The sequence below is a fragment of the Desmodus rotundus genome, chromosome 9 (assembly GCF_022682495.2).
Source record: "Desmodus rotundus isolate HL8 chromosome 9, HLdesRot8A.1, whole genome shotgun sequence".
In the NCBI taxonomy this organism is placed as follows: domain Eukaryota; kingdom Metazoa; phylum Chordata; class Mammalia; order Chiroptera; family Phyllostomidae; genus Desmodus; species Desmodus rotundus.
In genome coordinates this window covers 21,275,848-21,303,833 of record NC_071395.1, presented here as the reverse complement: position 1 = coordinate 21,303,833, position 27,986 = coordinate 21,275,848, and the positions used below count along the sequence as shown (strand labels likewise).

General features: G+C 41.8%; 2 protein-coding genes and 1 non-coding gene across 4 annotated transcripts in view; all 3 read right to left on the bottom strand.

Moving 5' to 3' along the window:
* RBM46 (RNA binding motif protein 46) overlaps positions 1–3,653 on the bottom strand; it is a 29,514-nt gene extending 25,861 nt beyond the window's left edge. The window contains exons 1-2 of one of the 2 annotated variants that reach the window (XM_024569204.2): positions 3,493–3,653; positions 518–679 (exon numbers count right to left, since the gene is read on the bottom strand). In XM_024569204.2, coding sequence (XP_024424972.1) covers positions 518–668 — 151 coding nt within the window. In that variant the 5' untranslated portion in view covers positions 669–679; positions 3,493–3,653. The remainder of the gene's footprint in view (positions 1–517; positions 680–3,492) is intronic. The other variant, XM_024569205.2, reaches the window with a different exon arrangement.
* Positions 3,654–16,992: 13,339 nt separating this feature from the next.
* On the bottom strand, positions 16,993–25,504 carry LRAT (lecithin retinol acyltransferase). Its single transcript, XM_024568591.4, has 2 exons — positions 24,654–25,504; positions 16,993–20,748 (listed from the first exon to the last, which is right to left on the bottom strand). Exons 1-2 carry the CDS (start codon positions 25,191–25,193, stop codon positions 20,596–20,598), a joined length of 693 nt encoding a protein of 230 aa, XP_024424359.2. The 5' UTR covers positions 25,194–25,504; the 3' UTR covers positions 16,993–20,595.
* On the bottom strand, positions 18,808–18,939 carry LOC112312729 (small nucleolar RNA SNORA71). Its single transcript, XR_002975618.2, has one exon. It is a non-coding gene; the product is annotated as a small nucleolar RNA SNORA71 (small nucleolar RNA).
* Positions 25,505–27,986: the final 2,482 nt, after the last annotated feature.

Sequence of the window (27,986 nt, the reverse complement as noted above, 5' to 3'; positions counted from 1 at the left end):
GTGGTAAGTAATGTGGCCATCAATGTAGTTAAGAGGACAGGATTTCATTTGAAGTCTTATGGAAAGTTAATTGGAGGGTTTTGAGCAAGGAAATTGCACTAGCTATTGTAGAAAACCAAAACATTCTACTCACCTCTTTGCATCTGATTTGTATCTAGTAGAGACATCACACCTCTACTCACTGCTCTTTCAAATTCCTCCCCAAACACCTCTCCTTTATTAACAAGAGTACCCTTTTCCCCAATGACCCAATCCTGACTTCTAAACCAACCCAACTTCTTTCTCAACTGCTTCTTAAACCAAGGACAGCATTGAAAAACGTGAGGGTAAAACATGCAACACATTATAAAACCTACTTCTTTCCCCTAATATTAAAAATGATTGCTAAGGTCTTAGAGCACTTACATAAAGATCAGAGCTACTGTTTGGGATACTTGTGGAGAAATACACAAAATGTAAATGACTACACTGAAGATTTAATATTTTTTTTGCTGTTTTTACATAAACAAATCCATACCTGGAGGAGGACCACCAAATTTCCTTTGCCCATTTTCTTGAACCATGTTGTAACCAGTCTTTTCCATCAAAGCAAGTAATGCTGCTTCATTCTGCGTACCAGTTCGGACTTTACTGCATCCATTTGTTCCATCTATATTTTCTTCATTCATGGTTGCAGTTCCTAAAACAAAGTATAAAAACAAAGATTATGACATGGAGCATCAGGAATCTACAAAGCATTTCTTTGGGTTGCAAGAAATCAAGGATAGTTGTGGTTGCTGTATTTGGTAATATAGTAGTCACTGCAGTCCTATCCCCCAAAGCTCTCTACAATGGAAGCTGGAAACTTCTTTTAATGTCAATTAATCAGTACCTTTATAAGACCTAAGCTAAACACAAGAAAGGGAGGTAAAAGTAGAAAAAAAACAGGAACAACAAAAGCAAGAGTGGGTAAACAGAAGTAAGAGAAACAGTTGGAAAAGAAAGAAAGCAAGAGTAACATAATAAAAATACTGCTGTCAGTGATCACTGTGAATCTATACAGCCCAAGATTTAAATTATTTTGTCATATAAAGCCTTTAACTTTAAATGAATACTAACTCTATCTTCATTAATTTTAAGCATCTTGGTAAGTTAATGAAGCTATAATTTTTAAAATTTGTACTGCCTTTCAAAATAGAAACTGTGTGAAGGAAAGAGGTAAGTACAATTTTAGCAAAATATAAATGAAAATTAATTATTTATCTAAAGAAATTTGTGTCGCTCATTCAAACTACTTAAACTGAAACTTCATCTTCTGAATTACTATAAAAATTGATAAAGTTGTGAAAATAAACACTTCATAAGTTTTACTATAATTTTTAAAAAATGAATTAAAAACATTAATTTTAAGGTATAAGAATACTTATACAAAGTACATTAGATCTTCATGGCATTCCATACCAAATTACATGGTATTAAAACACAGATATGTTACTTCAGTCATTGTTGAATATGGTACTCTGAGACCATGGTCGCCAGTCAATGGAGATTTTTTTAGTGGTAAGTAATTTTGGTGACAGACTGCACTAGAGCAACATGGTTGGAAAATGAAAAGAATTAGTCGAAAGTATAATGATGTATAAATCTAACCCTCCAAAACAAGAAAGTATAGATGGATCAGTTCAATTCCATTTTAAGTTATTTTTATTAAAGAATGAGAACACATTTATCCTGTAAGTTAAATATATATACAAAAATTTTAGCACCAGGCGTTTCACAACCTCTAGTAATACTGTGGAGGACAGGTTTAAATTAAAAAATATTTTTAAAATTGAACTATTTTATAAAATAATTGTATCTAATGTTTTTTAAAAAAATATTGCTTTGAAAACACAAGTAATGCTCTTTGAACTAAGGATAAAAACATAAAGAACCAAAATTCTTGCACACCTTGACAAAATAGTAACTACTATTCCTTACATAGTTGTCTATCATCTGTCATCCAAAATCTGTTAAAATATGAACACAGAGATCTATTTTCTTCCCTCTTTTTCTTGCTTTACCCATCATCAGGTAGTGAAATAAGATGGGAAACACCCAGCATTACTATGAAAATCTAAGCAGATTTTTCACCAATTATTTGATATGATCAGTACCTTTAAACCAACATGTCTATTTCCTAACAACAAAAATGACACCATTAAAAATGAAGCTTAATTTCAGTCCATAAATTAGGCATAATCTTATAATTCTAGCCTCATAATATATCCAGGGATACATATGTTTATATTTCAAGTGTTCATACCTATAATAATCTTTGCCAATAATGTTGAAGTCCACTATTCCACCTTCTTAAGTGAAAATTGGCAATTAAAGCAGAAAGTAAGGCAACGCTAGTATTTAGCTATTGCAGCACCAATAGTCATCTTCATGTTTATAATGGCACATACTTGCAAACAAATTAATTTTAAAATAGAATGCTTTAAATGTGTACCCTGGGAAGGAATCTATCATCAGAGTCCATGAGGTGCTTTAATTCTGAAAGGGGCTCCAAATGGAAGTTTGTCCAACTTCTCACCTACACATCATAGTGATTCTTGAAATACTGTCCCCATTACTTAAACAAGCAAAATTCTACCGACACGCAAATATGTTATTTATATGTTAGTATTATACACGCAACATGAATATAGTCGGTGCCCAAAATAAATCAAGGGGCTTCAAAACGACCTCGGACATAATATCAATGCCAAGATTAAATCCGAGGTCCACATTCAGTGGTCCTTTCGGTGCCCCAAAGAAAATATTTTACGCATTAGTAACTCAAACAGTCTGATGCTAGCAAAGATGGTACTACTGGCTGTCCAGTTGAGTAGTGGAGTCCGGTATCTTTCCCGTTGGCCAGTCCGCAGCCTTGCTTGGTTCAAAACCCAGAAGAAAAGAGGAAGAAAGGCAAAGGCAGAAGAAAATTCGAGGCCCATCCTCAGAACTAAATGAAAGCCACGACGTGATTACCAAATCTCACCCAGCAGGCAAGAAGCCCCAGGCGTCGTCCCGGAACCTTTAGAGGGAACGCGCCGGCAGGATAACGGCAGTCCGGCGACAGGAAGGTAAAATGGGGGGCGGGGGGCCTGACCTGCGGTGCTCGACAGAAAAGGTCAAGAAACGAACATGGAGGGCAGCAAGTGGGAAGCTGCCGGAAGGCGGCGGGGGAGAGCGGAAATGCGGAGGGGAGAGGGCAGGGCGCTGTGGGGCGGAAGGAGCTGTCGAAGGGCCCCGACGACGAGACAGGCGGCTGGGGACTGGAGGGCCTGGGCCACGCGGCGCGAGGGGTGGACGGCAGGAGCTGCCTGCCTCACCGCTCACTGCTTGACACCGCCCCAGCGGGGAGAGGGTCTTAACCGCGAATTTGGTTTGCGTGACTAACGACCAGGCTTTTTGCAGCCGGGAGGCGGGGTCTCGGTCGTTACCAGCGGTTTGGCAGCGCCCCCACTGTCCCCATCCCCTCCTCACCCCTTTGGGTCTTCAAATGTTGGTCCTAAATCCCTGGGACCAACGACCACAAACGGCCGCCACCTCTTAGAGGACGTGTCGGTCGGAGCCGGGTCGCCGCACGGGGGAGGGGAGCCCACCAAGTGCAGCTCGCGCCGTCCTCGCGCCTACACTCAGCTCCCAGTGAGCGCAGCGTGCGCTGGTATAAACAGCCCCAGGCGGAGTGGCGCCTGGGCCAATCAGTGACCAGCCCCGGGGGGGAGCCAGGGTGAGTGGGCGGGACTGTGATATAAATCCAAAGGAGGCTCTTGGGAGGAGAGTAAAAGTGCTTAGAGTGACAGTTACTTTAGCCAATTGGAGGGAGGAAAGCAATTTTTGGAGGATGAGTGGGGGTTCAGTGATACAAAAAGATTATCTTGCGTGTTCTGTTAAGGTGTTTGAAAACAGGGCTGTCATTCGTTGGACCTACTTCTCTTAGGGGAAAATATAGATGCGTTATAAAAATTCTTTTTTTGTGTGTGATGTTTTCAAGTCTTAAACTGCTGGTTTTACTCGGAACATCCCTATGTCGTAACTATGGATCTTTTAAACTAGGGACTTGGGTTTGGGTGGGTGCGGGGAATAAGGCTGCAAGGCTAATTGGCAAGTAAGTACTAAACTATGAAGGGCAGTACTTTAATAATAGGCCGACTCTACCTCCAATCAGTTTGTAGAGAGATTTGGCTGTGGTAGAGCTGAAGAACCAGGTTTTGTCCTTGTCTAAAACCAACTTTAATAGGTACGGTTATGTGGCATTCTGTACACGTACTGTGAATTTTGCTTTCTAATTTTAAAGATAAAGCTCAGGATTAAATGGCAGAGAAAAAGGTGACTTTAGGAACCAACTCTGTAGATTCATCGACTTACAGAATATTAAAACCGGAAAGAACCTCATCATGTAGCTTCTCCTTTAACATGTGAGGAGTTTGATATCCAAAATAATCCACCGGGTTACGCACACGGCGACACAGGCCTCCTAATTCCCAACCTCAAGGTGCTTCCTTCCACAATGACTCGTGATTTCAGTTTGTTGTCTCTATGTGTTCAGGGCACTAATGAATGTCTTTGTACTTTTAGCATACTCCAACAGTAAGGAATTAGCAAAGACTTTGGAGTCAGGCAGATCTGGGCTCAAATCCCTATATTATGTTTTAGTGGTTGTGACACCTTGGGCAAATAACTTCTGAGCCCCAGTTTAAAATAGTGATTGTGGGGATTAAATGATAAATAATGTTAACAAATAATGCGCACTTACTATATGCTAAAGACAACTCTAAGGGATTTTCACCTGTTCATTTAATTCTCACAGTAGCTTTGGCAAAGGTACCAGTCCCCTGTAGCCCCATTTTACAAATGGGGAAACTGAGACAGAGAACTAAAGTAGCTCAAGGTCGTACAGCAAATAGGTTGCCCCAGGTTGGCTTTGAGACCTGCAGACATAACCACTATGCATACTGTCTCAAAATGTGTCCAGAAACACGTGGCATAATACCCAATGCACACATAAACTCAACAAATATTCTTTCCTAAGCTCTCTGCCTTTAAGTCAATGAATACCATCACATTTATAGAGGGTACATACATTCAAAATAAAGCAACCAGAGATCCTGGACTGATAGATCCTATTCAGCTGCTTTTTGTTTTTTTTTAAATATGTCATTTCTCTACCTCAGGAGCTACAAGGATGGTAATTGTTCTATCATATTGATTACTGTTTGTGGCTGCTTGTCTATTTTCCCACAAAAAGATTCATGTTGGTGCCGTCTCAATTCCCAATAATTCTAAACACACATTTAAAGTTAAACTAACTGACACTGTGTTAGACATGTTAGCCTGAAAAGTCCAAGGGAATATTTTTTTAGGATTTACTGTAGGATCCTTAAAACATCACTAGGTGGAGATGTTATCTTGTGAGTTGCAAAACCATACTCTTGGAAGTAAGTAGCCTGAAGGGTTGTTGTACATTTCCAGTTTCTTCTTCCTCCCCACCTCCCTGGAAGTATAAAGAAAACCAAATAAACAAAGACTCCTCAATAGGCATTAGAGTCAGGCCATAGTACCCAACTTTAGAAAAGGCAGCATCATTTAAAGACCATTACAGTACGTATGTCCTTTGGGTCAGATTCCTTCTAAATCTTTTATTATCCATAATATATACATAGATGTATTTCAAATGCTATAAAAACTATGTTCTCTACATGTAAAATTAAAGGAATGCCCTAGGATCTAAAATATAGCAACTAGGATTATTTTTCAGGAATAAATCCTGAATTAGGGTTTGTTGTAAGTTTATTTGCAAGTTTATGGGAAAAGGTGATCCAAATGAACAGCAAGAAAGAAGGAAAGATCCACTTGTATGTACAATCTCTAAAACAGCCTTCAAATCACTGGCCTTTCATGTTTTGCCAGCTTCTACTAATTTTATTCTCATTCTTTAAAATCAAGATAAATTTCCATTGCAATCTGCGCACCACTGAATTACTAAACGCTTTTGACCAAAAAAGGACTCTTGTTCTGTCATAATAATGTACTTAAGCATAAACTGTGGGATCAACTACAAAATACAGGATTCAAGAAGGCAGAGATTTTTATCTATTTTATTTCTTGCTCTATCTCCAGTGCCTAGCACAATGCCCTTAATAATTATTTGTCAAACGAAAGAAGGAATGAATAAAAAATTAAATTTTTGAGGTTTCTTGTTTTCCTCTCAAGTTTGAATTCTTGAAGCGGCCTAATGAAAGTAATTCCTATATGATTTCCCAAATTATTAACTTGTAGAAAGACATCTCCATCTCCCTACTTCTATGGAAAGCGTACTGTACTTACATTCAAAGTATGAGTGCGATGACTTCCATATTGTCGGGCTTTAGAGAAGTTGGGGCTAAAGCCTGATGAATCTGACAGAAAATTTGACTCCGAATTATGGAGAATTATGGAGCTTTCAGACAATTTATGCTGCTCTGTTTATCTGTCCCTTGATTTGAAAATATGGTGAAGCTTAAATTCCTGCAGACCCCAAAGGAAATTTTACAGCCAGCTTTCTCTTCATCCTCTAGATGTTCACTGAGCTGGTGAACACCCCCGAGTTAGTGAAAGGCGTGGGCAGTATTGTTCAGCAAGTATTTGTCTAATACCTACTGATTACTAAATACTTTAGGAAGGCTGATGAGTTGTATGTCAATTTTTTTTTCCCCCCCGTCCAAGGGATAAGGTGGAAATACAGTGGGCTTTGGAGTGAGACAGTGCAAATACTGGCAGTGTAAGTTTGAACACACATTATTTAGCCACCCACATCTCCATTTTCACACTAATTACATTTATGAAAATATTTCCTGCCGGACTGTTGGTTGCCTAGATTAAAGAAGATACTGTATCAGATAGGCTAGATTGTTCTGCAGTAATAAACAATCCCACAAATCTGAGCTTAAAATAACAAAGGTTCATTTTCTCTTGGGCTACAGTAGCTGTGGCTCTGCTCCCATTTTTCAGATCTTCAGTCAGGAACCCAGAACCATGGAGCCTCACTAGCTGTTATGTTGCAGGTGGCCATGGCAGAGGGAAAGGAGAGCTCTGAACCATCTCATGGGTAATTACCTGCCAGAGTCTAAACTGACACATGTCCTTTCCAATTACATTTCATTAGCTGGGACGGGTCACATGGTGCCATCTGCAAAGGGGTCTAAAAGGTATAATCTTAGGGACCCAGAACATGGCTCCTGCATTTAAATTAACAGAAGGAAGAATTACCAGTAACAGTAACATTTATTCATCATTTTGTTTAGGCACTGTGCTCAAAACTTAAAATGCTATTCTTAATTATACTCCACTGCAACTTGATTTTTTTTAAAAAATTTACTTATTGATTTTAGAGAGAGGGAGGGGGAAGAGAGAGAGAGAGAGAGAGGAACATTGATTTGCTGTCCCACCCACTTTTGCATTCATTTTTTGATTCTTGTATGTGCCCTGACCGGGGATGATGGAAACTGCAACCTTTGGGTATTCAGGACAGCACTACAACCAATTGAGCTACCGGGCCAGGGCCAACTTGATTTTTTAAAAGTAGTATTTTTAATCTCTATTTTACAGAGAAGGAAATAAAAGCTTAGAGAGTTTAGGTTGTTTTGTTTTTCTAACTTTGGTGTTGCTGCTGCTATTTATAGATCTGAATTTAGCAGTCAGTATCTTCAAGCGTCCTTCTGTGACTGTAATTATAAAATCTCTGGCACTAGTTCTCAGCGACATGCCCACACTCACAGAGCAAAAGGAAGAGATGGTAACTTGGGTAAGCTGACAGACTCCTTGTTAGAGGAAGTCTGGAAATACAGGCCCAAAGAGCTGCACTTTTCACACCCTTTTAGGAAAGCTGGATAATGAGTGTCTGGAAGCACGCAGACGGGTTATTTCCAACGTGCTCAATGAGAATATTAGATCGTTAGCATGCATCATCTTTGACTTCTGAACATCACAGTTCTAAATGAGAAAGGCAACAGCTTTTCGTTCAAGTCACTGGCATTTTCATTAGCGTAATTTATCACAATTATTAATTGCCGTAATGTTGGAGGACATTTAATATAATGCCCAGGAACTTAGAAATTTATTTTGTTCATAAAATGATGTATGTGTGTCCATGTTGTCTACACATACACACACAGGTCACTAAGAAGCATTTAATTGCTTTGTGTTTAGAACTGGGTTTATGCTACAAGAAGCCAGCGACATTGAAGGGCTGAGTAGGACTATGGGGCTCATTCTATCCTGGTAATGAGCCACTTGTCACCAGTCCTCAAAGCTTTTAGTGAGAGTCTCAGCAGGTCCTCTTGCTTGGAATATAGGACCTTCCATGCCCTTTCCAGTCTTCTGAAAAGTTGTCAAAAGTATATTAGAGAAATCTTACACTTTCTCTACAAAAATTAGTAATTCAAATTGTGTATATGGTCATTACATGTTCAGTCTTCATTTGTGTGGTCTTTATGTGATATGTGTTTGTGTATTACATGTGGTGCATTTCTGCCTCCAGATGGCATAACTAGGGTGTGATATTTTTATTGGCCTAAAATATTAAGTACTTACATAAATTAAGCAGGATCCTATGTTTTGGACAAAGTATTACAAAAAAAGTGTTTTACAGAAAGTTATCATCTTTTGGTTAAGTATATTTGACAATCTTCCCAAAGTTTAAAGTTTAAAAACTGAGAAATATCTTTGAGTTATTCCAATGGACTCCTGGAATACCCCAAGGATTTACTCTCTCCTTATGAAAGAAACATTTTTGAGTGAATTAGACCTATTTAATATGCTTGAAATTACATGGGAAGCTTTGCCAAACAAAATCATAATAGCTATTTTATTTGAATACATATATTTTTATCAAAATAGATTTTCTGGAATGTTAACCTGTCCCTGAGAGGAACTTGCAAAGATTCAGAATCAAGTTCAAAGAGGAAGCTCTCGGGGGTGGTGGGTGTCCCGTCAGTGACGCTGGACAAGCCAAGGGTGATGTTCCCTGTGGGGACTCCGAGCAGTGGTGCTCTGGGTGTTTGTAGCCCCCACACCGGGGGCTTCTGAGTCACTTGCAGTGCTCAGACGCACACTTCCGATAAGTCCTGTACAGCGTTCTAAAACCTTGCATATTGTTAGGTCTTTATATATATTAAGATTGTGCGTTAAATCTAAAAATTTGGACTTCATATTGTTCTTTTATGTTGTTTTCTAGTCATTATTACCTATCAAGAAATTTTTATCTTGAAACAATATATTTCACAAAGAAGTGAAGTTCTTTATCAATTGCATTTTAATTGAATCTACAACCATATCATTTTAAATTTGGTCATTTATAAACAATCAGTGTTTTACTCTAATGCATTTGCAAATGTGTCTTTGAATAAGTTCATGAACAAGACTCTGACTTACTCTAAGTTATAGGTATCTAAGTAGGTCATACCTCTAAAGTAAATGAAGATCTATAGAACCCTAAGGAATAACTGGATTCATGGAAATACTGGCAAATAGTGAAAACAAACAAAATTGGTTATATGTTCAAAATATTACTAAATGTAAATCTTTTTGTTTTCCAAATATAAGACAACTTTTTCCTTAGAACAACTTCATAAGCAACATTGAAACATTTCTATTTTTCTGCCTGCATAATCCCTCCAGAATTTGGCAAGTCTTAATGAATGAGTATTATCTTCACGGCCATATGTTTGTTTGCATAAACCCAATAAGAACCTGTTCTCTTTATAATAGCACCAGCTTCCAAATGTGGCTTCATTAACCAAGTCTTTGTCTGGGATGTCATAACCGAAAGAGTCATGCCTGGACTCTGATGTCACCAAAAAGTCTTAAGGAATTAAGATTGACTTTGAAGCCAATGAAAGCCCTTGGAGAAACGGCCTAGTACCTTGCTTGGTCCCATGCTTCCTGGCAGTCTTTCCAGGTAAGGAACGAAGGTTGCTTTTCTCAAAGATGGCAAAGAAGGAACCTAAAGACATTTTGGAGATCTCAAGAACTTGAACCCACCCAAACTAATAGATGTTCCAGGCAAAGCCAGATGGCAACTGTGTGGCTTGGCTTCTTTGCCCTGAGAGGCTGACTGAAGCTCAGTCTGAAGGTTCCTTGTAAAATTCCAGCACAGCAGATTTAAAAGAGCCTGCATGATCAGCTGCTATTCTTGTTGTGTTCATGGGAATAATCAGGCCAAATTGAAACTGGACTTATATGCAGTGTCTTTGATAAAATTAAGATGAACTGGGGGAGAGAAATTGTGTTTCAGTGGAAATCACAATGTCCAACTGTCGCCCACAGACAGATTGGATCTTAGTGTTCCCAGTTTTCTTCCAAGCAAACGTTTCATTCTTTCTTTCATTCTTTGACTGGAAATTATTGAGAACTACTGATGCAGTGTCAGCCACACAGAATTCACATACTACTCTCTGCCTCTCCTTTTTTGGGATTTTAAGGCCAATATCTGGTCCGGCTCTTCCTGGCTTATTCCCTTCACAGGACCTATAGCAGCTTTTTTCTTTATTCTTTTTAGGCCATGTCTCTTCAAATATCTCATATCCATCATTCAACAGAGCATCCAGGCTCTGGAAGATTCCTTCCACAAATGGCCTCCAGCCTCAACTCTCACTTTCCGGGCTGTCCAATTCCACCTCTTCTCCTTAATGACCCATACCTGGACCCACAGGCAGGGACAGCTCTACATCCGTAGCCTGCCTGAAGGAGTTACAGAAGAAGAGACCCTGGTCCCTACTCCCCCATACCAGAACCAAGCCAGGTCATTATGAATAACTGAACTAACAAGCAAAACAGAGACAGACTCATAGATGGAGAACAGATGACAGTTATGGGGAGTGGGAGGGCGAGTATGTTAGGGGATGGAGGGATTGAGCAAAAAGGAAAAAGGATTCGTGGATATGGACAGCAGTGTGATGATTGCTGGGGGAGGGAGTATAAAGGAGACTAAATGGTAATGGGAAAAATATAATAAAGATTATATATATTTTTTAAAATAAAGAAAAAAAGGATAAGTACATTTTAGAGGGGGAAATGAAAGGGTAAAGTCAGCGTCATTTGCTGTCTCGGCACCATTTGCTGAGCAGGTTTGTGACCTTGTTAAACATGACTGCCATTTTACTCTTCTGAGCTTCTGTCCCCAGGACTGGGAATTACTGGAAGCAAGAACAGAATGTGATTGACCTCTCCCTACAGCTACAGGCAGAAGATAACATTGGAACAAACCACAGCTTCCTGTCACAATGTCCCAACAGCCCAGTGACCACACAGTGACAGCTCCGCCCCCACCCTTTTTTAAACCAATTATAATTCAATAGAAGCTAAAAGCCCCCATCCCTTAATGGTGGTGTATCTCTCCACACCATGCCCCTGCCCCTCTCCTTTCTTGGATAGTGAATAAAAACTTTATTCTCTGTACTTTCTTCTCTTTGTGAATTCTTTCACAGCCCACTTCCCCAACCACCTTAATGAATATGATGGCTAATTACAACTGAAAAGTTATTTTAACCTTCCTAGGTTCTGGTTTCAGAAAAGGTGTTCTTTTAGAATACAAGCTCCGGTTTGTATTCATGGTCACTGTGCTAAGACCACACTTCCGTTTTCCCTCCCCCTTCCTTTCCCTGGATGCTTTCCAACAAAAGTTCCTGCTACCCAGCCTCTCCATGAAAAGCTCTTTACTGCCAGTAGCCCCTTCTCTTCATAACGTCCTTACTTTAAAAGAGCCAGCACACCCAGCTGCTGTAAGCCAGGCTAGTCTGACCACTACTGGGATTTCCCAAAGGTCAACAGCTTGGGCACATCATTTGAATGGGCAGACTGACTGCGAAACAGTCACTGGGGCTTTGGGGCCCGACCACTCGTCCAGCACTGAAGCCTCATGTGGCTGCCTCAGCAGCCCTCTGGCCTGGCTGGGCTCCACAAAGACAGGCAGCAGGAAAGCCAGGCAACTGCTTTGTTTCTGAGAGCTAGGAAGTGCTGCAGAATCTGGAGAACAGCAGGTATTGATGGGTGGGTACCAGAAGGAACCGTAAGCCTAGAAACACTGCTCAAAGTGTGGAAGACCCAACACTAACTACAGACTCTCCGTTACCATTCACTGAGCATGTCTGTGTGCCAAGCCCACTGGAGGGCGCCACATACTTTGTCTCAATACTTCTCAATCCTCTTGAGAGGTAAGTAATACGTAGTCCCCTATTTATATAGTTGACTCCTGGACAACGTGGGTTTACCTGTGCGGGCCCACTTATATGCAGATTGTTTTCAATAAATTCTATAAATATATTTTTTCTTATGATTTTCTTAACATTTTTTCCTTAGCTTACTTAATTGTAAGACTATAGTATATAATACATATAACATACAAAATATGTGTTAATCAACCATTGATATTATCAGTAAGGCTTCTGGTCAACAGTAAGTTATTAGTAGTTATGCTTTGAGGGACTCAAAAGTTATATATGGATTTTTAACTGTGCAAAGGGTTGGTACTCCTACTCTCCACATTGTTTAAGGGTTGACTGTACTTCAGAAAATTAAGAGTGAGATAGTTTGCTGGAGACTCCAGCTGGTCGGGAGCAAGTGTCAAAGCTAGACTTTTCCATTTGTCACGGAGGCTCCCTGAGAAGACTGAATAGAATTGCGGGGGGAGTAAAGTCATGATGGGGAACTGTAAATAAATGTAATAATGTTTATGAAATAACAGAAAAAACAGCATTAAACAAAACCAATATTTCCAACATAAATAGTTTATCCTATTGAATCTAGAAATAAAGTTATTTTGATAACCTCCCATTAAATTAGATGGTAGACAGACAAACACTTGGGAGAACAGATGTTTCACGAATAAGGAAAGTAGTTAGGGACAGGCTTCACGTAGCCAGGGCAGCCAGGTGGGCATCAGGCCCACACCCTGGAAAGAGGTTGTACTCACAGAGTCAGTTAAAAACACTTCCAATTGGTGCACGCCAAAATCATTTTTTAAATTGTTTATTGACTTGAGAGAGAGAGAGGAAGGGAGAGAGAGAGTGAGAACACCAACTTGTTGTTCCGCTCAGTGATGCATTCATTGGCTGATTCTTGCACATGTCCTCACCGGGGGCCTAACCCAACACCTTAGCATACGGGAACGATGCTCTAGCCAACTGAGCCACCCAGCCAGAGTCCAAAACCTTTTTTGTATGTTAGTTATCCAGGCAACAAGAGAAATGTAGAAATACAGAGGAAAAAAGAATGTTTGTACCTCAAACCCAGAGCCAAGACCTAGGAGTGAAGACTGAAATTGTCAGATGAGATGGTGTGTAGACAAAGGATTTAACAGGAAATTCACAATGCAGAGGTAAGTGCCATGTTTATGCACATACACCGCAGCCGGATGAATATCACCATTAATACTGTCAGGCAGATTATGAGAGAGAGCCACCTTCAGCCACCTGGCAGAAAGAAAAATCTGGTGCCTCAGTTTCCACATCGATTGCAAATAAAGACATGGCACTTTCCTTGCATTCATGTATTCAGTGCATACCTGTTGAAGGAAGGTTAAAAGAAATAAAGAATGGCTAGTTTGATGTTTGAGTAAATCTGCTGTGGAACCAAAATGGAGAGATCTTTTCACTTTGGCTGCCCGTCTATAGAGGGGAAACAAAAGCAAAAACAAAAAATCCTATGAGACTGGAATTGTATTCATCCTTTAGAATGTATTGAGCACTATACTAGACACTTAGAAACACTATACAAGAGCTTTAATTTAATCGGCTCACAGAAGCCAGCTGTCAATGTGGCCAAACACTCGGATTCCAAACCTGCCGCAGGAAGTGTTTCCGGTCAGCCTAGCCTTGGAGCTCAGCCCCTGGCCCCATTTTAGAGTCACAGATAATGGAAGCTGCTGGGCCTGGATCCACCAGTTCACTCTCCATCGGGGAGGGCACTCCAGGTGCGGTCTTTGTGTGTGTGCTTCCTCACCCTTCTGCAAACACTCTGTCTGGCACCTAGCAGGTACCCAGGAGAGTCACATGAAGTTGGGAGGCCTGTCTTTGTAAGAGTAAGCCAACCCCATGGCCTCACGACAAACACCACCCAGAACATCTGCCCTGCCTGTCTCCCACTCTGCCTTCTGACACATGCCCCATCTCCGGTCTCATTGCCTCCGCAGGCCCTCACCCTTCAGACCTTACTGATGCTTCCATCTTGGCTGTTCAGTGGCCCCTGTCTGCAAGGGTTCAAGGGTGTGGCTCACAAGTGGTAGAGGCTGGAGGGGAAAACTACAGGAGGATATGTGATCCTGTCCAGTCTCAGAAAATGACCCAAACAGAGTTCTGCTGAGTCAACACTATTATATGTCACACAGGTGAATAATGTCCTTCAATCTGTAACCCAGGCCTATCACGGTTTGTGATTGTACCACTCCCAATAGGCCTGGAAGTTGTGTTTGAGGATTTGCACCATTTCCCACTGGTGGAGAGTTAGGATGGTCCACCTGACACCTCTGCATCTCAGCTTTTTTATATTCTCTCAGTTGAGCTTCAGGGCTAGGATTTGGAATGTGAGTTTCATTGCTCAGAAATGACTCCTCATATACCTAAGACGATACGTCCCAAATACCAAGATGACCAGTTTAGGGAACTGTATGTGCCTCCGTGTGTATGCCAACAAACAGCTGGTAGACTGACACACCTCGTGTTATCATTACATGCTTCTTGTAGTGATAACAATAACCTGTCTTGGCAGGTTATTGCTTTGAGGAAGGAAGCTGCTTTGTAAAGAGTTTACTACGGAATAAAGAGTGTTCTCCTTTATTGCTCTCATTAGAGGCTGGATGGGCATGAACAGTGTCTGGTATAACTAATTCTGTTGGCACAGATACCAGACCTCAGCCATGTCAGCTAAACTTCCAGGTTCCAGGGACATCTGAGGGAAAGACCCAAGCAAGGATGGAATGGGGGGTGGGGCAGATAAAAGTTGATCTTTTCTATTTTTCTAAGACTCTGCCCTTCTATGTAGGTGGGAAGATAATATCAACCATACCATTTTGAAATATTGTTTACTTTCAAATAATCAACCAATGATAGCAACTGTAGAAGACTACAGTGACCGCCTGGCAAGCTTGGAGACAATTTATCCACATGGAATCCCCACAGCAGAGTGGGGGGTAGGTGTCAGAAGAATCCAGTTTTCATTTTGGTTCTATCAGAGTCTCCTGGGGATCTATGCTATTCTCAAACTCTAAGCCACATATAAAATGAGGAGATTGGATTGGCTCTCATCAAAGCCTCTTGCAGATTAGCCTCCAGGAGCTCTGAACATGTTGCCATCTCTGATTCAATAGACCATCCACCGAAAATTGCCATGGCCAGCACTTCTGATTGATGATGCTTCACCCCGAGTTCAGAAGTGTTCAGGACCTGAAAATTCTCCCCTGCGCTTGGGCATCTATGGCTTTCCAAGAAGGTTGTGCTCCCATCCCACTGCTGTGAATGACATTCACTATTAGTCACCTCAACTACCAGTCAGCATGGTTACTTCACTGCCGTGTCAAGTGTTGTAATAGGCAGTTAGGCAAGAGCAGAGGAGGAATGATAGGCCAGGTGCAGAGTCACTGGGGAGGAGAGCCCTGGGTGCCTGGCAACGATCAAAGCCACAAGCCCTTGTAGGACCACTCATTAACCCCTGGAAGATGACATCTAGGCCTCAGTTGTGTTTTAGCTCCAGGCCCAGAAAAGCAGCAAACCAGGCAGAGTGATGCCATGGTTGACATCAGGACCAGCTGCATTTGCCAAAGACCCCCTGTTGTGGCTCCAACCAATCAGTAGGGACCAAGACCGTCGGGGTGGAGGGCCCAGCAAGGCTGTCTCTATAGAGCAAGCCTGTGCCTTTCCTTACCACTTCTTTCCCCAGGGTGCTGTGTAACTCTCTCCCTCTCTCTCCTCCCCTGTCTCTCTCTCCCCTAAGCTCCAAGGGCACTTGTTTCCTGAACCCATTTCTTCTATGGCTCACTTCTACCTCTGTGACTTTCTAAATCAAATTTCTCATAATTTGAGTCTTGGCTCTGAATTCTTCTCTTAGCCAGAACTCAAGAACTGAGGTTGCTGAACTGAGGTTAACACCTGGTGCTGTTTTTCCGCCACTAACAGTCTGACTATAAATCAGCTTGACCCAGGTGTGGTAACATTCCATAGTTTCAGTGTGCTAATTAAATAAATCTTAAAACTTTCATGTTCTGGTCTCTTGCTGAGTGTTCTTTCTGCATGTTGCGCCTGTTCTCCTTACACTGAACAGTCCAGATGAGCAGGAAAGCCCTTGAGAGCTGAAACACATAAGACCAGACATGATGGCAAGATGAACACCCCAAGTTTTCTTTTAAATAAGAAAAAAATACAGGTGACATTCAGAGAATGAAAATTGACTCATCTTTCTCAAAGTGAAAAAATGAGAATAAAATAAAAGATGAAAGGGAAACCAGCAAGTTTACAGAGTACATTTAATTATACTTAATTACTCTGTAAGGAGCTGAACTTGCAAACTCTTACACAACTCCTTCCGTTCAAACCACATAGTCCTATAAAACCATGACTTAAACATGTATTTCTGCCTCATTAAAAGAAGACAAAGACTGCAACTCATCTACCCATCCATTCCCATTCTCCAGTACAAACCAAAGAATGGATCTCCTTTTGGGGGGATCAGTTTGAGAGTTGGTAGGAACCAAGTAAAGGGCCATATTTGGAAAATCATTATTCTATAAAAGAAAGTCTTTGTTTCTCTACCTGTCACTGAGGTATGTAAAGGATGCATGAAATATGTGCATTTTCTCAAAATCTCTCTTGAGTAGAGATCTCCACTTGGTTCCAGAGTGGTTAATTTCAGATATATGTACAGGAAGCTTTGAGAGGCATAATCCTTCAGGCGACAATGCTCAAAAAAATGTGAGCTACTTTTTAAGTATTTCAAATTCAAAGACAAGAGAAGACAGTAGGTAAAATGGATTTTATTTAACATACATGTATAAAATCAGTTGAACTTACAGCTCTAGGTTGGGTAAAACTTTCTAAATGGATCATATAAAACAGAAGATTGGCAACTATTATTTTTTATATGCTTCTTGTCTATAACAAGAGTTTAGCCATTGGCATAAATTTGACATTGTGGCAAAACATATTTTTCTATCGGATGGTCATAGTAGGAAGTACAAAATAGAAAAATAAAAAATATATCCTTATTGTGAAAAATTAATATTTTAAACAACAAAGGCTTACATATTTGCTTGTCCCTAGAAGTATATCTAGCAGAATGAAGGTCTGGAATATTCAACACACACACAATCACCATGTTAATTTATTTTTCAGGAACCAACCTTCTGGCAGGAAATGACACATGACTCCTCCCTGACACCCCAACAAGGGTTACTCAGTAAGGGTTTGGCTAAAGTCTGTTGACACTCCCTTGACATGTTTGCTCTCCACCCTCACAATGACAGGCCTTGAGAGACTTGGGACCACAGCTAGTTTCCTAAGAGATCCCCTCCTCCTGTCTTGCTTCATACCCCCATCCTTCGTGCTTTTGGGAGTTACTTTTCGGAACTCCAAACCTCCATGGCCTGTTCATAAGGTCCACACTGCTTGGTTTACACAAGACTTGCACCCCCTGACCGTGGCTTTCCTTCCCGACGTCTCCCATCACGCTTGCTCTGCTCTACCCTCTGAACCACGTCCACTTGCCCAAATGCCCCATGCCAGTTTCATGCTTTTGATCAACTAATAGTAGAGACATGTTGTGGGGAGTTTTCATGCATTTGTTCATGCTGTTCCCACTGTGTAGAATGTTCTGCCCAAATGTGTCCTCTGAAAAACCTCTCATTCTTCTGAGTCTCAGTACACAGTCCCTATATTTTGGCCTGACCAGTTAAAACTAACCACTTCTTTGTCTATGCTTTTGATCAACCCTATTGTGTCTTAATACTTCTGTGTACATGGGGTCATAAACTTTGATGAGAAACTCCCTAACACCTGACTCTTGCATTATTTCATCTTAGCCCCAGGAGTCCTATTTGGCCTTCACCTGGGTGTGGCAAAGAACAAAATAAGCAACAAAAAGCTGCATCAGGAACTACTCGATTACCGTTTCACAGGTCAGAAGTTTAGAAATATATGGGACTTGCAGGATCATAAAGATGAATCTTGACGGGTGGTGCCATCTTGAAATCCATTACGAAACACATTAATGGTTCAGGGTTTCTCCCACAACCACATTCAGGGATATTTGCATTTTTTTTCTAACAACTCTCCTTTTTCCCTAAGTTCAACAAATTCTAGTGTTGTGGAACATTTAGTAAATAAAATCTTCCTCCAGTTCTCTCTTTTCTTAAGTAGTGAAATACACATCAGTGTGGTAAGACCACCTCTAACTATTTCCTACCTTAATGCTGCCATTGCCTCCATCACAGGGATTTCTCTGACAATGTAATGTCTTCATCCCCTGTATTCCCACGGCACTGCACACACTTTAATATGGGTAGTTAAAAATGATTAGTTCTGGAGCATGGACTTGAAAGCAGGTCAGTGCCTGGCATGGAGTGAGCACTCAAACGGTGAGTTGAATCTTGTTTTAAGGATATGAAGTGAGTGAAGACTAATTATGTTAATTCTAATTTTAAGTACTTCCCTTGGCATTTAATGAGGGATTATCTTTAAACACAGATTTAATATAAGACAATGGTTTTTGCTGTCTGCAATACTAAAGTGTGCAAAAAGGTGTTAATTATTTATGAAAATACCATTTTTTTTCCCGTGTGTGAAAGCTCCAGGGTTTGGAAGGGACAGCTGGACCCTCCAAACACGGGAAAATGCCTTTCAGCAACATTCTCCCTGCACTACCAATGACCAGGGCATAGGCAGCTCGCGATCACTTTCGGATGCAGGAGGAAGATACCATATTTTTAAAAAATAAATTTAAATAATTGCTACAAGGGTAATATATGTTAAAAAAAAACACCAATACAATGGTGAAACATAAACACCAATACAATGAATTTCTTATCATGGTTGCTTTTATGCACACATAATTAAAATAATTTTAAGTGGTTGGAATAGGCCTACAGAACAACTTTATTCTGTGGTGTTGCCATTTCATGTTTTAATTATTTAAAATACTGAAATGATTAAACACAAAATTAAACAACTGAAGTTGTTGTGGGTAAATGAGTAGAGATAAAATATCAGTTACTAAAATCTGCTCTTAAACTTGTTCTGGTCAGATCACTGAGGGACTGGTCCCATCCGCCTGTGCCACTCATTATGTGACTTATTATTTTATGATCCTTGATAGTTTATAAAGTAATTCTAATACTGAAAGGCAAGTCTTGCTTGTGGCTTAATCTTAGAATTTGTAATTTTGGAAAAGTACTCAAATGCTTGCTTTCACACCACTACATCCCACCTCTAATATCCAAACAACCTCAGTATAATCAACTTACATGCCTAGAAGTACAAAGACACTTTAAAAATTATTTCTAAGAGTTATTTCCTTTGGTCCTTACTTGGCAATTAAACTGGAGAAAACTGATTAGAAAGCAAATCTGAGAGCTTTAAAAAATTACACAGTACGTTAGTAAGTGCTTTAAAAGATAAACCATCCAATGTCATATATACAAGTTACATCACAGGCAAAGGCGTAAGAAAATGTACTAAACTTGCTGTAACATTAACCTCTACAAATGCTCTATAGTAACCACATTGGTATGATAAGAATGCAGTCAAGAACAAACTTAATTTGTCTCTAATCAGTATGTAGATATCTGTATATATAATTGGTACATATAAATTCCAAGTATCCAAATTGTTTCAGTCTTATATCCATTTACCTCTCAAAAGTTTTTAAAGTAACCATAGTGACACATAAAAGAAAAAAAAAAGATGCCAGGCTTCCTATTAGGTAAATCTATGTCAAATTGTTTCACTGATGTTATAGTAGCTATTTCTGCAGGAAAATACATATTTTTGTAGTTCTGGTCAGTTACTTTATCCATAAACCTTAACTTCATGTAATGAAATATTCTTGACTCATAATACATGAAAAAATGATTGAGAATTTTTTTGACCAATCATCAAACATGTTTTCATCTGAACAAGGGAAATTCTCTCAGTTTAATATAAGTTTTTCAATGAAACAGGAAAAATTTACAATAAAGTCGGTAATCCCATTCAATAAGTCTTCCAATCTTCAGATTCAGGCTTAACAGAGAAGAGTGATGATTACAGGAGAAAAAAAATAACTCAAATAATCTCCTGTGGCCATCGTCTTAGAGGCTGGTTTTCTTGTAATGATGAATTCTATCACAAGTTTTCAGATTTCCAAGATTTGCGCAGTGTTTTAAAACGGAACTGCCTGAGGAAGACTGAGAAAGCCTTTGTTCTTGGGCTTACACAGTAAGCACTTTGTGTGATTCTTAATCACATTTTTATCCAGAACACAGTGCTTCAGTTCACATTTTTCTCAACGATGCTTATGCTGATTTGTGCTCTATAAATATAAACATATTTATGCAGAGAATACACACACTGACAGGAGGATGTGAAGTTAGCCAGCCATCCATAAGCAGAATGGAATAAAAATCGCAGGAAGAGCAGTATATGACGCCAAGCCCAGACAGACCACAGACACCAGTCCCAAGAGCGCCGAAGCAAGAACACTTCTCTCATCACGAATAATTATCTTCAACATCTCACAGAACTGGAAAATAAAATTTAAGAATGTCAGAAAAGGTGGCTAAGCCTAAGAATCACGTATACCAAATAATAAAGCACAATTTTCCCAGCTACCAGAAGAACTGGGGTTTCTCTTATGACTTATGAAAGAATTCAGATGTCAATAGTTTAGTTTCTTGATTCCACATCCCGTAACAGCTAGCTGAAATGACACCTTTGGTAACTGAGTTAATAATGGTGGTTGCCTTTGTGAATGCATACCTTTCATAGAAAACTACAGAGACTATAACCACATAAAAGTTCAGGATTAAACGTTGAAAGCATTAAAGTGCCAATCAATAACAATATATTCTAAAATTAGGTGAGCAAAGAGATCTCTAATCTCAAGTAAATAAATTGTCCATTACTATTGGTGAATTCAACTCCTACAATTAACCATTCTAAAACTTGGTGATATAATGATAACTTGTTAACTTCCTCTTTAAAAAATTTTTTGTATAAATCTCAATATTTAAAGGCATAGATATCTAATTTGTTGCCATATCCCATTTGCTGCCTAAATAAATTAACCAGGTTTACAAATAAATTATGAGATATAAAATTTGCTGCTGAAAAGATAAATATGATCCTTAATCCTAATAAGTGCATTCTTCTTATATGTGTAAATATTTCCTTAGGAAACTAATTTTACTCAGAATTGCTGGCCTATGTGTCAGTCCAGGATCTACTTCTTATTAGTTGTGTGACATCAAGTAAAATCCCTTAATCTGTCCAGGCTACACTCTACCTCCACGGGCTACTGAGGCTGTGGTGAGGGTCACACAGAGCCTTTTATGCAAAAGTACTCTGTAGTTTTCTACACCCTGTTTAAATGGTGTTACGGTGATTATCACTACTGCCGCACCTGCCAACAGTCATCACCCCCTAACCACTGCCAGAACAGAATTTAGCAATTAGTGAACATTTTTATATGAGGATTGCTACTCACTAATTTTAAACTCCTTTTGTAGACATGACATTGTATATGTTTTTTAGGGTCTCCTACAGTGGCCTATATAGTACTGGACTAGGTTTCCAAATTCTTAACAGATAGCATGTTAAAACAAATTGGAATTTGGCATTTCATCTTGTTTGTAAGGTCATCTCTATCCATACTTTTATACAATAGCTAAACAAATACCGTGTTGGTCTTTTTTTAGAGGTCAAACATATATTGACATATATTGTATTTTGTACCCTTTTACTAAACTAACAAGACATTGAATAACAAATACACAATCTTTAATTGGTAATGATGAAATTGAATAGTTGCAGAACCATGAGAAAAATTGCTCAGCAAATAATGGGAAGATATACATTTAGGTAAATGAGTATGTTGTCTTGATATAGTCACACTTTTCTTTCTTTTTCCCAATAATTTTTAATTAAGGCAAATAAAATCACTGTGGACTCTTTTCCCCCAAAGCATATTTTTCCAACCAGCATCTCATTGCTAATGTCCCACTCTTGTTCACTTGGCCATCAGCCCAGGAGCATCTTTTACTGGAGGTGCTCAACCACAGGCAATGTCTTACATTGTTGGTGTTCAGAAGCCTGCAGGGCACTCTCTGAGCATCGAATCCCCAGATATTAAAAGGGGTACCTGTATTTAGTTTTGGCAATGAAAAGCAATTTCATCAAATAAACGAAGCAAAAAACATAGTGGAAAAAGCATAAGGAATAAGTTACTGAGTAAAGGGTTTTAAAGTTTACAAAACACTGATATTATTAACAGCGATATGCAGGGTGGGGTAAAAGGAGGTTTACAGTTGTGAGTGCATGGAAGAGTTGACTCTTGTATTATTACGTATTAATTATTGTATTATATTCCATAAAACAACTGTAAGCCCAGTTTTGCCCATCCTGTAAAAAATCCCTTAATTTTATGATTTCTAAACTTGTAAAAAAAAAGAAAGAAAGAAAGAAAGAAAAAGAGCATCACTACAAAGAAGACTCTCAGTTCATTTTCAAATTAGTTGCAGTGTTTTCATGAGGGAAAGTGTTGTTGAAAGTTTTTATAAACTCAAATTTAAGAGACAACTTTGCAACTCCAGTGTTGAGCTGGCGATAGCTATATACATGAAGAATTCAAAAATCAGACCCAGAACCAAGTAATTCCTCACTGTTTCTGAAAAGCAGAAGCCAGTCCTCCTTCAGCATTAATGACCTGCTTCTCAGAGAACATGTTCAAAAACAGTTCCGAGAAATGAAAAAATTGGGATGGGGTTTTGTCGTTTTCTCCGGGAAATCTACTCTGTGGCCAAATTGTTTGTTAGACCATTCAAAGTGAACACAAAAACTCAAGTTTCACAAGAGGTGCTATGAGCAACAGCAATTAAAATCCTTGTCTACTTCTGTAAAACCATACAAAGTTTCCAAAGATGAAAAACTACTCCAACTAGTTACTTATGCAGATTAAATATTTTACTCCCTTAAGAAAGCACTTGTAATACAGAGCTATATGTGTTCCATGGAAGGGTAACTCCTAATTAACAGATAAAAAAATCTCTAAGGGAGAAATGATTTGCTTGGTTTCTAAGTAAACATGATATGTTTCCTTTTGTACATTTTTGGAACCCGTGTTTGTACATGTGGTAAAGTTCCTTTCTAAACAGGCCTGAACTGGAGCTGCGATGCTTGACTCACTGCACGGTGCTCTAACGGCGTTTTTATCTCACTTGCAAAACATTCCTAGACCGAGTCTGGTGTGGCTCTATAAATAATCACAAGGAGTTTCATGTACCAATATACAAAAGCATAATACTTTCATGCTGTGCCTCAGAGGAATGATTTTTCCCACCTCAACAGATTAAAATATGGGACAATTAAAAAATTGGTTACATGGACTCATATTCTTTTGGTCCAGAAAAACAAAAACAAAACGGAACTCCTAAACATGAAGAGTCAAACATGAAGTTCATTCTGTGACTACCTAGACTTCCAGCGGTAAGAGTGAACATTAACAATACCTCTTTAACAACTGCAGGACAGGCTGAGAAAGCTACTAACTGCAAATGAACTTAAAAGTTAAGAAGTTTTGAACTAAAAGTCCATTTCTCCAGCTTTGGACTGTTGCTATTTAACCATCTTAAATCCTTTTCCCCCTTCCTTCCTCCCTCCCTTCCTTCTTCTCTCTCTCTCTCCCTGTTTTTTTTTTTTTTTTAAACAGCACACATTAAAATTACCTTCCAACAGCTAATGACTCTTCTTGCAAACCAACTGTTTTTGATCTCTGGGGAATCCATAACCAACCTAACCCACCTTTGGGGCTAATGGGTAAAGGATGCTAACAATGAGGGAATCTGTAGATGGAGATTAAAGTCAACACAGAAAAATTCAAAGTACCCAGGAAAAGATGTGTCTGAAGCCCAGACACAGGAGTCAGAAGAGATCTCCAGGGAGGTCTTCTTACTGGGAATTTTGATACTTCATATTAAGCACAGGGAATTAACTCACTGTCTACAGCTTACAGCGGGAGACCTAACCCTGCAAGCTTCCTTACTTTAAGGGCGAAACATTTTGTACGCAGTGTTATGGATTAAACATAAACTCTGGGCACCTTCCTTCGAACTGCAATTCTTGGGAAAAGGTGCAAGCACACGGCGGATGTGGTCATTTCAACTCCGCTGGGTGGACACCCTGACTGCTTGGGCAGCAGTAACCGGGCAGCTTTCTTGGAACAGCGGGCACCGGCACTGCACCACCACATTCTTTCCCCGCGCCCTTGGAGGTGACCTGCAAAGCAGGCACATCGCCATTTACTTTGCCCGCCTTAGGGACACCAGAGCGTTCGTTATGCAATCTATAACGCAATGCCTGATCCCGGGGGAGAGAAATGGTTAGCTGGGAGGGCCGTCCCCGCTGGACACGCCGGCGAGTCACACGCCGTACCTTGTCTGCCTGGGGGCTGACCGCGGTGTCAAACCTGCAGTAAGTCACGAAGTGCTCGCAGTTGTTCCACAGCAGGCTGTAGGTAGTGATGCCCAGCATCTTCTCCGCCCTTCGCGCCACCTCTTCGTTGAGCAGCGGCTTCTTCTTGAGGGACTTGTCCAGGTGATTGACCAAGATTTTGGCTCCGTAGGCGAAGTCATCCACTGTGTCCACGCGGATGCTGGCCACCCTGCCAATAACGCCCAGGATGAGACGCTTGTTGGAGACCACCTTCTTCGTGAGCCCCTTATCCTCCGTCAGGGCCAACAGGACGTCGGGCATCATGTGGGCGACCCGGTTGTCGCCCAGATAGATGCCATAGTGGGTCAGGTGGGTCCGGGGCACCTCCAGGACGTCACCGCGGTGGAAGGAGTTGATGTCATGGAAACCGCTCCCGGCCTTGTCTTCACCCGGGGCGCTCGAACTGAAGAGCTTGAAGTTGTAGATGAGGAGCAACTTCTCCAGCACTAGGGACACCGCCTCCAGCATCGGTTTCTTCATCCTGCTGGGAAATGAGTCTTGGGGGGACTGGCGCCGCTCCCGCTCTGGCCCGGCCAGGCCAGGTGAGCCCGCCAGACAGGGGCGCTGCGCTGCAGCTCACCTGCAGGGCCACGCCGCGGGGCACGGCGGCTGCCTGGAAGAGAGGGAGAGGAAAGAGAAGAGGGAGAAGCCTGGAGACTGGCGCGGTCGCACCGCACTGGGGACTGAGGAGGGGGAGAAACTGGCGACGGCTGGCAGCGGGGACGGCGAGACCAGCGCTGCGAGCAGCGGCAGCAGCGTACCTGGCCTCCTGCGTGTGCCTGGGCGCAGGGCAGCACGCGAAGCTCGCGGTACGGGCGACTCGGAGACCTTTTATCGCCGGCCGGAGGGCGGGGCCGGCCGCCGTCACAGACCCGGCCAGAGCGCTGATTGGGCGCCGGCGGCCGCCGCTGCTCGCGGGAGGGGGCGCGCGGAACCGAAACTCGGGGGAAAGGGGCAGGTAGCCCCCCGGTTCTGGGGACTCCTTCCACCCAGGCTCCCTCTTGCACTCACGAGCTAAGCAATTCAGCTTTTAAGCGATCATTTTTGGACAATAGGGGCCGAGGCGCGGCCGCGCGAGAGGTTCTGCACCTGTCCGGACCAGGTTCCCTGTACTTCGGCAGAGTTGTCTGTGGAAGGCCCGTTCGGGCGAGATTTCGGTCCCTGTAAAGGGCTGGAGATCCGGAGACCTCGGCTAGCTGTTCTCATTTATTCTGCGCAGTGTGCGCGCCTCGACAGCCGTCAGACTCCTTCCTAAACTCCGGAGAGCCACAGCCCACACGCCGCGATCTCCTCTTTAAATGACGCGAATCCCCTTGGTTCCAGCAGGCGCGCGGGTTGGGTAGCAACCGGCCGGTCGCGATACTAGCTCCGCGCGCGCGCGCGATCAGAACCCCCCGGCGCGTCCGCGCTCCGAGACTCCAAGGACCGTTGAGCACGCGGCTCCCAACGGTCGGAGAGAGTAAACGGCGAGGTCAACGTTTTCCTGGAAAGCCGGATTCACGTCGAGTTTATTTCTCCGGCTGCAGGGTTACGTGGACCTGGCTTAGTTTCACCCACCCAAACTTTGCCGCTCTCTGTTAAAGTACCAGGATCCAAAGGTGGCCAAGGAAGGAGAAGGCGCTGAGTTCCTCTCGGAGCGCCTGCACCGCGCCCCGCGTGCATTGAGAAGATCGGCTCGGGGAGCAGCCGGGCCTCGGTGGCCCCATCCTGCGCCGAGTTCCGTGCTAATTAATGCATTACGCCAGCGACTTGAAATCTTTGTTAAATCTTATGGCACACATAATTACAAAATATCTGTGGCACACCAAGAAATGTTTTTTGCCATTTCTTGGCAAAAAGTGATGTAAACCCCCCCCCATAGGTATAATTTTGATTTATTCTCAGAGAATGGCTTTTGTTGTGTTGGCCATTGTCATTTTTTTTTTTACCTTGACAGTCGAAGGGAAAAGAGGAGAGTGCCCTTGAATAAGTAGATAGAAATTGCATGTTTTAAAAAATTCCTGGAGCCCCCCCAGTTGAAAACCGCTGCATTATGCAAATGCGTAGATCTCGCGGACAATGACCACAATGGACAACCTCCTTTGGGTCCATAAAGCTGCGCAGTTCGAGGCTGGTAGGTTTCATCACCGAGCAGATGCTCCGCTCGCCCTGGGCGGGGGACTTGCTGCAAGTGATGGATGCAGGGCCATTCATCTTACCTGGAAGATGGAGGGAACCGTGGCGACCTGCGGGGAGGAGGCCCGGCCTTTTCCCCGCACCCGGTCTGCCATCAGCGCCCTGTCCCAGTCCTCCCGTTTGCCGATGTTCATTTCTCATACGATCCCGAATCACATTATAGACCCAGCAAAGAGAAAAAGATTCCATTTCCCACAAGTGAATCAACAGAAAAAGATGGAGAAGAGGAGAGAGTGGACATGGAAATTTAAAACCATCTATTTCCCCACCCAAGTCTAACTCACCCACCCCCACCTAAAAATTTTGAAAGTAAAGCGCCGAGCTATTGAGTTCTGAAACTAATCAAACGCCTCTGCACGTGAGCGCTGGTTAGCTTCCAGCAGCACACTAGCTTAGCTGCAGGATTTAAAATCTGGGGAAAAATTTAAAGTCTCATCAAGACCTCGGCGTATGCGGCACTACGGGCCCCACGTCGCACTCTTGGGCTCTGGACTTGACTGTGGGCTCCAGCTCAGAGAAAGCGCCGAGCCCGGAGCCTCCAGTGTGAGAGCCAAAAGGCCTGGAGAGATCAAAGGAGACTCGGTAATTAGCGATTTCCGTCTTTGGTAGTCACTGACGCGGTTTAGACCGCCTGCAACTGTCACCCCCCCGGGACTTTGCGGGACGCTAACGCACGGAGAACTGACTGTCTCATGGCACCAACAGAGAGCTCTTTGGGGGCAAAAAATATTGAGAGGTCACCTAAAGACCCTTAGCAGCCGCGTCTATAGAGCGATTTGTGAGAGGCAGGCAGTGCCGAGGTGATTTTCTTTCTTAAAAAAGAAAAAAACCCGGTGGGGTTTAATGTTGTTGCCACCGACTCTGGAAAGGGGGTCACTTGAAAAAAAGAATCTTGGCTGGTGTGACTCTGGATTGAGTGCTGGCCAGCCAACCAAAGGGGCCGGTGTTAGGCTCCCACTCAGGGCACATGCCCCGGTTGTGGACCAGGTTCCCCGCTCCCCATCAATGTTTCTCTGGGACATCGATGTCTGATGCCTCTCTCCCTCCTGCCCCCTCCCTCTGAAAACAAATAAAATCTTTAAAAATAAAAGAAAAAAC

Excerpts from the sequence above, each read along its gene's own strand:
- LRAT (XM_024568591.4), bottom strand. The coding sequence starts at position 25,193 with ATGAAGAAACCGATGCTGGAGGCGGTGTCCCTAGTGCTGGAGAAGTTG. Across the intron at positions 20,749-24,653 it reads TCAGCCCCCAGGCAGACAAG|TTCTGTGAGATGTTGAAGAT; the intron begins GTACGGCGTGTG and ends TTTATTTTCCAG.